This window comes from Taudactylus pleione, unplaced genomic scaffold (assembly GCF_031769625.1).
Source record: "Taudactylus pleione unplaced genomic scaffold, aTauple2 ptg000001l, whole genome shotgun sequence".
Lineage (NCBI taxonomy): Eukaryota > Metazoa > Chordata > Amphibia > Anura > Myobatrachidae > Taudactylus > Taudactylus pleione.
Window position 1 is genome coordinate 177316 of NW_028284404.1, and position 14188 is coordinate 191503.

General features: G+C 46.4%; 1 protein-coding gene across 3 annotated transcripts; it reads right to left on the minus strand.

Moving 5' to 3' along the window:
* Positions 1 to 1685: 1685 nt before the first annotated feature.
* LOC148543474 (RING finger protein 225-like) lies at positions 1686 to 8771 on the minus strand. Of its 3 annotated transcripts, none has more exons than XM_088472804.1 (2): positions 8746 to 8771; positions 1686 to 4002 (listed from the first exon to the last, which is right to left on the minus strand). In XM_088472804.1, exon 2 carries the CDS (start codon positions 3976 to 3978, stop codon positions 3355 to 3357), a length of 624 nt encoding a protein of 207 aa, XP_088328930.1. In that variant the 5' UTR covers positions 3979 to 4002; positions 8746 to 8771; the 3' UTR covers positions 1686 to 3354. The 3 variants fall into 3 exon arrangements, with proteins under 3 accessions (XP_088328930.1, XP_088324653.1, XP_088315664.1); XM_088468527.1 differs by lacking the exon at positions 8746 to 8771 and adding an exon at positions 8550 to 8715; XM_088459538.1 differs by lacking the exon at positions 8746 to 8771 and adding an exon at positions 8540 to 8715.
* Between the last annotated feature and the right edge of the window lie 5417 nt (positions 8772 to 14188).

Here is a 14188-nt window from a genome sequence, read left to right on the forward strand (position 1 = left end):
TACACACGAACGATACATCGGCCAGTGTGTACCCAGCACTAAAGACCGGTACACACTAGGGGGTCTAGTTACTAAGCAGTGTTAGGAGACAGAGTGAAAAGTGTTAAGAAAGTGATAAGGTGCCAGCCAATCAGCTCCCAACTGTCATTTTTCATACACAGCCTGTGAGATGACAGTTGGGAGCTGATTGGCTGGCACCTTATCACTTTCTTATCACTTTTCACTCTGTCTCCTAACACTGCTTAGTAACTAGACCCCTAGATGTGGGAGCGCGCATCGTCGTCGATATAGCGGTTACACACTAGACGATGTGCCCAATATGTCGTCCCATCCGGCCGGATCAGACGACATATCGTCTAGTGTGTACCCGGCGTAAGTTGTACACATCTAGTTTTCCCAGGAATAAACTGAACCATCATTGAACAGTAATGACTTGGGCAGCAAAGTTTGTTTATTGCATATTTTTTATTCTTATTTATTGCATAGAAAAACATTGGAGAAAAGATTAGATTACAAAGAGATGCAGCCGGGTACAAGTCACTCCCATCTATTTGTCAGGTTGTCTAATTGTGGCTCCTACAGACACCCAGCAGGTTGTTGGCCTATTTCTTTTCATGGAATACTTAAAACAAGCTACTAACCGGTCGGACGCTGACATTTTTGTTATCCCTCCTCCTCCTTTATTGCAGCTCTGAAAACGTTATTTAAAACACTGTACTTTTTTTTTCACATAGACCCATTTATCCTGTCTGCAGAGCTGACATTCTATACAAGTGTTTCCCAACCTCGGTCTCCAGGTTAGCATAGGTGACTGGGAACGACTGTTCTATACTATAATATATAGCATGGACCCTGACAGTCAGTAGAATTCTCAGGAGTTGATTTTGAGTTGGGGGCAAAAAAAAAAAAATCCTTTGCACTTGGACAAACCATGTTGCACTGCAGGTGGGGGGAGATGCACAATGTGCAGGGAGATTTACATTTGGCAGTGTAGAAATAAAGCTGCCCAGTATTTGTGGCCAACATGCAAACACAGACAGTACTTACCATGCATGCAACATATATTAAATGTATTTGCTGTTATGCTGGTTACACGCTTAGCGATGTGTACCCAGCACGATGTCATTCGCGGCGGGGGTGCCGGCATCGGCAAGTGCATACACACTGGCCAATGCCAGCAGCAACGGAGTGACAGTGGGGGTCATGCTGCATTCGGCGGCATGGCCCCCGCTGACGATATTGCCCGTCGGTGGCGACGTTGCTCCCAACTTACAATCAGGCCCCTCAGTGTCTTCCTGATCTGACATATAACCAGTATAATGGTCACAGCTGGAATTCTATGCATGATAGGTTACAGTATTGCTGTATAGTGAGCTTTTATTGACCAAGGTGTGAATGTGGCAGTTGGTGACCTCCAGATACAAACAAAAGGATAATGCTGACATTAGACAGAGACCAACTGACCGGATCTGTGTAACTTGTTCCCCCGGCTGCTGGGTGGCTCTTAAAAACAGGTTTATCCCCTTCACAGTTAAATTCCTTTGCAGTGCATTCATCTACATATGCTGGTCAACTCATCCAAGCAACTACTACGTTTTCACTAACATCATCCTCCTTACCTTATAAGGACTAATAACACCCCGGAATCCCACAAGGGTCTCACCCCCCCCCCCCCCCCCGTTCCCCTGCTATGTACATATGACACAGACAGACAGAGCACTTCCTGCCCTGTGAGGTAGAGCGTTGCATTTTGAATTGCACAAATGTCTCATTAATTCAATGGGCCTCATTTACGCGGAGCACTGAAAGGTGTGCTCCCACTTTCCAGGCGTCACGGATGCCCTAGAACACCAGAAGAATGCTTACACTTGCGAATAGGTGTTAAAAAAAAAAAACAGGACGCACCATGCAAAAGTGACATCAAAGTCCAACGTCCGACCACTACACAAACACTGCTCTCCATGAAATAAGACGTTCCCCTTTCTTCTCCTAAAACACTCTGCACTGCTTTTTTATGGCTAATTGTATCATGAGAGAGAGTAGAAACTGGGGCGGTCTTAATTAACTCTTATTAGCAACTCTGCCGACGCACAACTGCGCGATGTCCGACTCATCCCACTGAGATCATAGCAAAAGTCTCATCTCTGCCTGCTTGGAACTAATGAACTGAGGTTTTGCAGCATGAAATCGGCAATGTGCTCTTAATCCTTTGAAATATGCCCCACCCCCCTCTTTTATCTAATTTAAATAAGATTACTCCATAAGGTGAATTCTTGGTTACGCATCACAGGTCCACAAAGCTTTCCCCTATCATCCAGGAAGACAATGCACTGTCAAGAGGATCTAGAGGACAATGTGAGGTACATGGCACTAGTAAAAGCACTTTCCACCGCGCTTCATAAATGAGGCCCCCTGTGTTTTTATCTGCAGGATTTGCTGTGGGATCTCAAATATAATCTGTCGCTGAGCCATGGTAACCCATGATTATCCGTTATTTTAGGGATTACAGGTATATTAGGGGGTCATGTAGTCAGGACACAGCTCGGGAACCGCAGGTCCTAATTGGTAGCTGGCACTTACTTAATTGACGGTTCCATTGTGCAGAAATTATTCCCACTAGCTCCCACTTCATGTTCAGTTCCACATACTGATCGCTCATAATAATCACAAGTTCCCCCTACTCTATTACAGCATGTCCAGCCCCCCCCCTCCAGCAATGGCCAATTCCAGAAGCCACCCGTCTTCAAAACCATCAAAGGAAACCGTTCTCCTATTTCCACATCGGAGAACTATAGTCCATAAGTTGTTTAGAGATTTAGATGCTAAATAAAACCTTGTTTAGAATAATTTACATCTTTAATTCCTCATTACAGAAGCAGCAAGTTAATAGCGAGAGCCCTGTGAAGAAGCTCTCTCTCTGTGTCGAAGACTTATTGGCTCATTCTTGGCTTCATGCCTCGTTACAGCAGTGTTTAGATGAGGCGGTATTCATTAGAACACATTGGAATAACTGTGAACTTACATATCAGCATTATATATTGGTTTTACTTTCCAGACGTCTCACCAGTGCAAGAATGAAGGAAACGTAACTCCGCAGAATTGTCAGTAGACATAAGGTGCAAAGAAGTCACTCCGGTAGGAAGATCCTAATGTCCACCAACATTTCACCAATCAAATTCGATTTCACATTGACTTTCTGCCTGGCAAAGTGGCCTCATCCTCACTGAGTTGTACAGTAGTTGAACGAGTAGAATGTGGGACACCACTTAAATGTTTTTGAAAGTCCAATGAGTGAAAATTATTTACGATCAATAAAAAGTTCTTTAATGGGTGGAGTGGTGTTTTTCCAATGGCTCAGTTGTGGTGAGGTGCTAAGCTGGTGGCATTCGGAGAGAGTGTGTTATTGCCATTCCCTGGCTCAGTAGATGAATTACCATAACGCCACGGAAGCAGGTAGAAAATGTAGACTCCAGCCAGGATAAGTGCCACAGTTAGCACCACAATTAAAGCAATGGAGCCGTAGAAGATGCAGCCTCCTGACCTGAAAAGTAGGCAGAGTCCTCGGGGAGAATGAGGTTCTGGTGGTGGGCGCCCAAGGTCTACACTGAGACTGACAGAGCTAATGTTTAGGGAGTTGGTTTGTGGCACATACAAGAGGCCCCGTTTTCTGTTGAACCTCAAGGAGGGTGCTGGGCAAGTGAGTGACTTGTTAAGCCTACTCAACAAGTGTTTGTCAGTGGACAACGCAGGAGGGCCCTTCTTTTTGGGAAGCAAGGTCGGTTCTCGACAAATCGGGCAAGGGAGAGATTCCGGCTCTGTTGAGCCCACAGTGATGCGGGAGAGACATTCCAGGCAGAAAACGTGGCCACAGGAGAGGACCTTGGGAAGATGGAAGAGTGTGTCGTATGGCGTAAAGCAGATCACGCACTCAGAGAGTCCATCTCCGTCCAGGGATGATGTTGGCTGCTCGTCTTCCATGATAAAAGTGGGCACATCACAGTCCTGTGGAGAGAAGAAAGAAAAATAAAGGACAAGAATATACTGATCACGGCAAGAGGTAGAGTTTTTTAAATGGTATCTCTGAAACTTTTTTTCTTCTGGTTTTTAGAATGTTTTTAAGGAACGTTGGCTTCAGCAACAGTGACTGTACACGGACGGAGGTGAGACCAAGGGGCGTATTTACTAAAGTGAGAGTTTTTAGTAGTGGATATGTTGCCCATAGCAACCAATCAGATTCTGGCTATTATCTTCTAGAAGGTGCTAGTTAAATGTTAAGTAGAATCTGATTGCTATGGGCAACATCTCCATTTCTAAAAACTTTCACTTTAGTAATATACCACAAAAGCTGGCACCCTCAGCCCTGTGACTATTGTTTGCCCTTATACAAACTTCACAGTACAAAGAATGGTTCAATAGCCCACGTTTCAGGTTGCACTTTTTTTTTTTTCTGTACAAAACTAATCTAGAAATAATAAAACACAGTAAATACACAGCTATGAATTACTGCCGGATATTACAGGGAGTTTTGCCCAGTTTGGCTACTCTGCACTGGGTTACGTAATGTATCAATTATTAGAAATGCAGAGCACAGATTCTTATTTGTCCTCTACTCAAGTATACCTGGCAGGCCATCTATTTAGGATTTCCTCTTTTATGCTGGTGGAATAACTGAATGCTCTCCAGCATAGTAAATTCTCAGAACGTGACCTGTTGGAGGTATATCCGAAGACAGTCATATGCTAGTGATTTACACCATAGATAACTGAGGACCTGATGCAGAGGTGGGCGCATCGGCGATTTCGGTTACAAGTAGCCGTTTGTTTTAAGTCTGCAGATGCATCCAAGTCACAATGCGCATATCTGTAATGGGTGCAGGGTGCACACGGCCACCGTGCACCCATATTACTTAAAACTTACCTCTCCGAGGTCTCGCGCTGGGTGTCAGCGCCGTACAAAAAGCCGGAAAAATTGCTCTAGTGCCCAGAGTCTACTAATGCTCCAGTGGCTGGCCAGCTGCGTTAGTCGGCTGCCGGCCTCCGGGAAGAGAGGAAGGGGGGCCCCGGACGGGGAATACACAAGGGCCCCCTCCTATCTAAAGACGCCCCTGGTCCCGATGGTCACCGCCGAGGGGGACGCAGAACAAATTTCGTACACCGAAAGAGACAATCTCAGTGGGCGTTCCAGGGTAATAACAGGAGGGTGACTATCCAGGCGCGTTCGCGTCGCGGCCAGCGACTGCGTCTTTTTGCAGTTACACTGGCCCTCGGCGGTTCATGTACCAACGGACACTCTGAGCAACCACAGGGCTGCTGTAATGGGCGATGTGCACCCGATGGTGCGACTTATTACGCAAAGTGGCGGATTAGAGTTGCAGCTGGTGGGGACATCTGTACTAATCCCATCGGCTGCGGCAATAGCATATAGATGCACTGCGTAAAACAGACATAGGGTACAATCTAATTAGGTGCGAATTGCGAGATGCGAGTTGCTGTTTTAATTTTACAATCCAGTTAGCAGCTCGCACTGAACCAATCAAAGTAAACTATATTTCCATTTTTCCAATCGCACCTCCCTGAGGGAAAATCTTTATTTTAAGGTTAAAATGTCAGGACACCGTGCTGGACCCCCCCCCCCCCCCAAACTGGCGCTGTTTGGGCTTATCAATTTTCTGCTTATAATCATTCTCACTTTTGGCCTCCTTAACTTTTATCCCTGGCATCTCCTTGCCACCCCCCCATCTCTCTGGTTGAGGCAAACTCCCCTTCCATCTGGTCACCTTCCCAAGCACCTTCTGTCACATCCTCTTTTAGGTAACACACACATTTTAAAATACTGACATACCCGGGACTTTAACCTATCACCTCTTACATAGTAGTCAGACACCTTACAGATGGAGCTATCTGCCCCACAATTTCTGCCGGTGAAAGGTACATACACCGGCACATCAAGTAGCACTCTTTCTATACCATCAGTCGGTGATCTACACTGCCGGCTCCAGGCTTGTGCGTAACTGTTCTGATGGACAAATCCTGTTGCAGGTACAGCTTCACCAGCGCTATACTGCATCTAGAGCTGGTGAGTTACACATAATTATTGTATCATCACTGCAGCCATTGTATTCACATTGTATTTGGCAGTGACACCTGCATAACAGTGGTACAAAGGGATTGGTACCCTTTCATCATCGTATGGGTCAAATCAGATATGTCATGCTCCTGGCATATAAGGCCTCATCCCTTTTTCAGGGAATACATTTTATGTTCCTTTTTGAAAATGGGGGGGGGCGTCACTACTCTTTATGGCACAGGGCACCAAAAAGTTTAGTTACGGCTCTGCCAATAAATTGCCTCAAATTACCCCCAAATCAATATTACTGTTAATTTAGACACCCAATTTTAATTATGGAATTTTTTAATTGAAAGATTATTATTTTTTTTTTCATTTATATATATATATATATATATATATATATATATATATATTTAAAAATTATAAAAAAAAAATTTCAATTATATATTTATTTTTACATTTTTTCAAAGTGCCCCAAAATCACCCAACAAACTGGATATTAGATCGGACCACAAAATGGCTGTGATGGGTCCTCTAAAAAACATACAATGCAAATAATATATATGCCCACAGACCCACATTATTTTCAGGCACTAGAAAGTTTAACCGTGTCCTTGGCTGACAGAGCAGTGTAGTTTGGCAGCAGAGGTTAATGTAATTAGCATTACAACTGGCCACGCTGCATCTGAATAATCTGCTGGCTGGTGCTAAACTCACATATAAATGGGGCTGTTATTGGCACATATCTGTGTATCACTATGTATTTCATCCAAAGTTATGAAATGTAAAAAAATATGCTGACAATTCGGCACTTTAATATCTTTGTGACAAACAGGAAGAAAAAAGAATGACGCGCTACACGCAGGGAATTGTGTTTTTTGTTTTTTTATGTTTTCATTTTCTTAAGATTAAAATTTTAATATTAAAATATTTCTTACAGTATTTTAGAACCGTATTTAAAAATGGAGGTTCACTTAATAGGTAAATTGTGTACACACTCGGCTCGATATGTTGTTTCTGGACAAATCAAAATGACATATCGGCCTGAGTGTGTCCGGACGATCTGCGCGCCCCCGCGGTCGTTAGCGAAGTCTTCCGGTCAGCTGTTGCTGCACGCCAACTGGATAATATTACATATGGCGCCATGCAAGGTTATGGGAGGGATTGTTCCGTCCTTCATTGCATCGTTCTGATGTGTACCGCGGATATGATATGTTGGTCGGCCGCCATATAGTCCGGCTGCAGCGAGTACCCAGATTGAAGCCAGGTCACAGCTGAGCAGTGCAGCCAGGGAGGGAAATAGATTAAATAAAAAGCAAAAAAAAAATCGAAGGACTTTTAAAAGCGGTGCAGTGCGTCACCTGGAGGTAACCGCACACTAGCATACACCGCAGTCCGAGATCAGGCCCCGACACCTGCGTAGGACAGATATTTATTTTGCACCTTGCTCTTATTATTTTATTGATCTATGAAATGTGCGGGAGAACAGGACGGGGAGAATCACCGGTATCACGGTCACAGAGAACTTGGGGGTGGGAGCATAACCCCTAATCGCCCCCCTCTGGATCCGGCACTCTGGTGCAGGGTAGTATGGAAATTGTGCCTATGTTGCTCCCGAACTGCGTACGTGGGGGGGGGGTGTATATTCCCCCATTTTTATGCGTGCTTGGCTTTTATCATCATCCTCATCGTCCGCCTCTATTTTCGGTTATATCCAGCTCTGAATAGCCGGCACTTGTGTAAAACACACCCTCACTGAACTTTGACTACATGAGAGCACCCCATTACAAACCAAGTTCCACCTCTACGGTCAGACGTGTAGATGCAATAAAAATGCGCACGACTGCATCACCCGTACTTACGTGCGATCAGTTTCCGGGGCGCGCTCCGAGCAAAACTGACATTTAGAGATATAAGGGTTGCCAGGACAGATGGTAGAAGTGTCTGTAGGCTACTTATCATAGGATCGTTTAAACTGGATGATTTTATATATAATTATATTGTAGAAATATCGGGTTATAATTACGTGTCCGTCATTCGCACCGCTGTGAATTCAGGCGTTAAGGATATTCCCGTGTAATATGATTTTGCGAGCAGCAGCGACCTGCGTACGGTCTTACCTGTGTGACAGCCTGCGTGGCCGTGTGCAGTCTATGTGTCAGGCAGGAGAGGTGTCACTTTCTGTGCCCTCAGCTGTCTCGTGCACCTCTTCCACTCCTCACCCTGTCACTGCACCAGCTCCCGTGTTTGCCACCTCTCTGCCAGTCTCTTTATCTCTGCACCTTACTCCAGGTGCTGGTACTGCCCGCTCTGCACACTCTCTTATCAGTTACTCCAGCTTCCCCTCACCTCCATATGCCAATTTCCACTCCTGAGTTTGCCTATATATCTTCTGTCTTGTGCATTTATAAGGACTTATTAATAGTGTATGTGTGTATATATATATATATATATCTCCTATATCTCTTACCTCCTCTTACTTTTCAGCCTCTCTTTTCACAGCAGACACTTGGTACTCCCATTTCTCGCTATGTGGTGCCTCCAACCTCTCATCCCCGAGAGTGTCTCCCTTTGATTAACAGTTGCCCTCTGCTTGCTGACAGTTTTCCAGGCTGTCTAATCTTGCCCAGTGCAGCTCAGGGAATCTCACCCAACCTGTCTGTCTGGAAGTCTCACCTACTACACATTCAGTCCTCTTCCTTGTTCACTCCCTCTTGGCAGGTGCAATGCTAAGGGACCTGTCACCTATAGCAATTGTCCCACTGACGCACATAGACAGCAGGTACACAGCACGGTACCTCCCCTGCTAGGGTGACAGGAACTGCGACTCCGGCCCTCCCATAAGAGGGTCACGAAGTCATGATAATCATTTTATTGTTATGTAACGCTGACAATGCATTCATTCTGTGGCTCAACAGCTGTTGGAGAACTACACGGCACCTTACAGTCCAGGCTTACCGAAAAGGTTAGACAACCTGCGTCTCATCAGATGTAGTGGAACTACAAGCCCCAGCAAGGCCACACCAGACACATTCTACTTCAAAGCAAGAGAGTATTTTTTAGAAACCCTGCCTGATTTAGAGGTAGGCGACTCATGACTAGGCAGCTACTGTATCATTGAAATGCAAGCAGCGGCAGGCATTCTGGTGCTTGTAGTTCTACAACAGCAGGAGGGGTACAGGTTGGCCTACCACTGATCTAACTCTTGGCGATTAAGCTAAGTCGGTGTCAAGCTTTCCTGACACATAGATCCCTAAAGGGCTTCCTGGCACTTGTAGTCCCCGCTAATAGCTGTCTACGCTTCTTCTAGATTTGTGTAAACAGGTGACGCTGGAACCAACCGCCCGACAAGTCTCTCAGTGACTTTCTATGAAAAGTTAAACTTCATAAACTCATGAGGACTTTCTCTCAATATCTCACTGTCACTAAAGGACAATAACATTAAAATATTTTTCCATCACCTGCGAAAATAAAATCTGATCTCAGGTTGACAGGTAGAGAAGAAATACAGGTTCTGCAGCCTCCTGTTATGTACCGATATATATTCATTATCGTCATCATACAAGTGTGAGATATTTTTAACTTTTGTTTTCCAGTTTGCTCAGTCGGGCTTGTCTGTATGTGCCGAAAGCCATACACAGTATCACGGCTGGGGTGTACAGGGCCGGCGCTATAATTAGGCAAACTTAGGCAGTCACCTTGGGCAACAAAGTTTAGGGGGCACCTATAATGCTGAATAGTTACATACACTACTCCCTGGTTACCCCAGGAGCAGGCTGGGAATTTGGAACTGGGCTATGATGTCATTGGCCAGCGCCCCATTCTTTGGCTGATAGAAGCAGGAGGTACCCCACCTGCTAAGGTAAGAAGCAGTGGGGGCAATCGGCCATGAAGTTAGGAAGAGGTGTAGAAGAGGGTTGACCGAGGTGCCCCAAGAGCTTCAAGCGTCCCTGTTTTTGTAGTATCATCAAAATCTGGAACAAGGTGAAGACAGAAAGGGGTATCTGTCTGTAACTCTAGTGCAGGTCCAGCTATGAACATGCCCAGATGCTGTGTCAGGTCTCCCCTGAAGTCAGTGAAGGTTCATTTATGGAAAACTGCAAAAGATGGGCAAATTCCACCAGAGATTTTAGGATTAGTTTACAGAGTAGCCGGGAGCTGAGGGGTACTGGGTGGGGTGATGAGTTTTTTGCACAATACGGACCAGACAGACTGGTCACATACTGGAGCGCTGCAAATACAAGATTTCATCTGGTAGAACAAGGTTATTAAGTGGCACAGAGGTGGAGAAGAAGATTTTAGGGGGTTTTCCACCATTGTTTCCACTCCTCAAGTTACTATCAATGTTCACTGATGTTTGTACAAGTAACATACTACTATCGCCCCTGCTAGATTGCCGAGGAGTTTGCAGGGAGCAGAAAGTAGGCGTGCCCCTCCCTGTGCGCTGGGCGGACAATCTAGACTCACTGGTGCAACACCAAGATGTATTGTGCCGCGCATCGGATTGCCTCCTATATCTGAACCTTAACCATCACCAGCAGTTTAATATTATTGTTCTCTTTTATTTTTCTATAAGACGACATATGGGCTGATTCTCAGTCGTATGCTGCCTTGTCCCTGTGTGCGTCTTTCGCTGGTGTACCGTGTGCGGCTTTATGCTAATACCACTACAAGCCCTTCCCTGTTGTACAGTCATGTGCCTGACTGTGCCAGGACTGAGACACCCACCATGAGTGTGTTAAGCTGCTGAAATACCGCTCGGTGCGTCCTTAGGTGCAGCCATTGGCCGCACCATTGAAACTTGCATGCCCCACGCTAGGGTGCAGAATCTCCATCAATGGCCTCCAATGTGAGCGATAATTTTTTTTCGTGCGTCTGAATAGCCACCTCCCAGTCACCGCCCGGGAACGCCCACCACATATCCAAGACACTTTGGATACTGTGTGTCTCAATCTCAGCTGCGCCTCTGTGCGTACTCACCGCGCGACACGTGCTGTGTGACTCTTTAATGACTTAGTGGTATATTTACTAAGATTCAAGTTTGGTCGAGATTGTAATCTCGGGTGAGTTTAGGCATGTTTTTCATCTCACAAATTTACTAAAGACAAACTCGTGTGACTTTGGGAGAGGGTTTTAATTTTTCACTGAAAAACTCGGGTGAGATTGCAAACTCGAATCAACTCACCATCGGCCAAACTCGGAAGTACTTTTCATGAAAAAGATGCAAATCGGTAATTTACCAAGAATCAAGATTACAATCTCGGGTGAGAATGTAGCAAACTCGCAGAGAAATTGAAGTTTCAAATAGACCACCTCCTGAGCTGCGAGTTTTGCAGAAACATACACAGATCAGTGTGATTTCTGCATGTGTACCTAATTTAAAGTGTTTTTATTTTTAAAAATGACGTAGGGTCCCCCCCAAAAGCATAACCAGCCCTGGACTGCTCAGCCAGTCCTGGTTCCTAAAATTGCAGGGAACAAAACTAGTAGGGTTCCACTGTAATTTAGGAACCAGCACCTGGCTGCAGGGCCAGTGCTGGTTTTAAATATAGGGGGGTAAAAAATGCGTAGGGGTCCCCCTATATTTAAAACCAGCTCCGGACTGACCGGGGTGTAATGCCACAGCCAGGAGACTCTATCACCGGGTCTCCACAGCCAAAGCATTAACACCCCAAGCCGGTCAGCCCAAGCCGGGGATCTCAGGGGAGGTGGGGACCCCCCCAAGAAGAGGTCCCCCCTCTCTCGAAACCCCAGGCTTAGACTGAAGCCCGGGGCTCTTCCCCGCACCCCTGGAGAGGTGTGTACGGGGGTAATAATGTGTTAAATAGTTCAAAACTATTGTATTTTACAGTAGAACTACAGGTGCCAGCATGCCTACCCTTTGGCACTTTTGGAACTCCAAGTGCCACAAGCGGCCGGCACCCGTACATCCACTGTAAAATAAATAGTTAAAAAAGACAGTAAAAACACCATCTAAAGTAAAACTTTATTACACACCTACCTACCTCACTCACACATACTTACCTGCTGTGGCATTACACCCCGGTTGGGTTGGTCCGGTGCTGGTTTTAAATATAGGGGGACCCCTACGCAATTTTTTTCCCTCTATATTTAAAACCAGCACTGGCCCTGCAGTCAGCTGATGGTTCCTAAATTACGGGGGTACTCTACTCGCTTTGTACCCCATAATTTTAGGAACCAGGACTGGTCGAGCAGTCCGGGGCTGGTTATGTCTTTTGGGGATGGACCCTATGTCATTTTTTTTTTTACATTCAAACCGTTTTTTACAGGTACAACACAGATCTGGCCCTAGGCATAGGCATTATAAGCAAATGCCCAGGGGCGACTGGAATGCCCAGGCTCTGCTGTTGCCCCAAGGCGTAGCTCCCCCTGCCTGCCGCTGGCACCCCAGCGCTGCCGCGATCGCAGCTGCCCTGCGCAGCTCCCCCCGCCTGCCACTGCCCCCCCCCGGCGCTGCCGCGATCGGAGCTCAGTGTTTGGCCAGGACCTAGGTCTGAATGAGCTTCTGTACAGGAGCTCGTTCTGGCAGGGCTGGAGGTGCATGTGCACCGGGTGCGCCGCTGCACCCAGGGCCAGTGTCCTCCAGCCCGGCGCCGCAGGAGGGGCTCCAAGCCGGACGCCCGCTGGTAATAGCATCTGGTACAACACTTAAGCAGCCTGCACATGTCTCGCTGATATGTGCAGGCTGCTTGCTCGGGAGAGTTTTGCAGAGAGAAAACACTGCAATCTGGGGTGAGTAATCTAAACCTGCTACTCGGGGGAGAAATCTCCATCTGCTTCACCATCGGAAAACTCTCAGCTAAACTCACTTCTTAGTAAATTTGCGAGTTTAAAAAAGGGGAAAATCACTCGAGATTCGGCGATGCAAATCGAGATTTAAAAAAAATTAACACGACCAGACTCGATTCTTAGTAAATTTACCAGCGGGCGCCCGGCTCCTTCCCTGCAGCACCGCGTTAGCCGGAGGCTGGAAATCTCTTCTGAACTCCAGCTTCCGGCTCTCACCATGTGCACTATGACGTCTCTCCCATAGTTGTGAGGAGCAGCCGGGCGGACAGGACGGCGGTGGATGCAGGAGCGGGGATTAAGGTGAGTGTTGGTTTTTTTTTTGTATAAGCGGCACTACAGGGGCAATACTATGGGGGTATTACTATGGGGGTATATGAGCCCTACTACAGGAGCAATACTATGGGGGTATATGGGCCCTACTACAGGAGCAATACTATGGGGGTATATGGGGACTACTACAGCGGCAATACTATGGGGGTATTACTATGGGGGTATATGGGCCCTACTACAGGAGCAATACTATGGGGGTATATGGGGACTACTACAGCGGCAATATTATGGGGGTATTACTATGGGGGTATATGGGCCCTACTACAGCGGCAATGCTATGGGGGTATTACTATGGGGGTATATGGGCCCTACTAAGGGGCAATACTATGGGGGTATATGGGTACTACAGCGGCAATACTATGGGGGTATTACTATGGGGGTATATGGGCACTACTACAGGGGCAATACTATGGGGGTATTACTATGGGGGTATATGGGCACTACTACAGGGGCAATACTATGGGGGTATTACTATGGGGGTATATGGGCACTACTACAGGGGCAATACTATGGGGGTATTACTATGGGGGTATATGGGCACTACTGCAGGGGCAATACTATGGGGGTATTACTATGGGGGTATATGGGCACTACTACAGGGGCAATACTATGGATGTACATGGGCACTACTACAGCGGCAATACTATGGGGGTATTACTATGGGGGTATATGGGCACTACTACAGGGGCAATACTATGGGGGTATTACTATGGGGGTATATGGGCACTACTACAGGGGCAATACTATGGGGGTATTACTATGGGGGTATATGGGCACTGCTACTACAGGGGCATTACTACTGTATATGGGCACTACAGGGTCATTACTATATACATGTGTATATATATATATATGTGTAGGGGTAGGGGGCACCAGCCAAAATTTGGCCTAGGGCACCAAATTGGCTAGGGCCGGCTCTGGTACAACACTTAAGCAGCCTGCACATGTCTCGCTGATATGTGCAGGCTGCTTGCTCGGG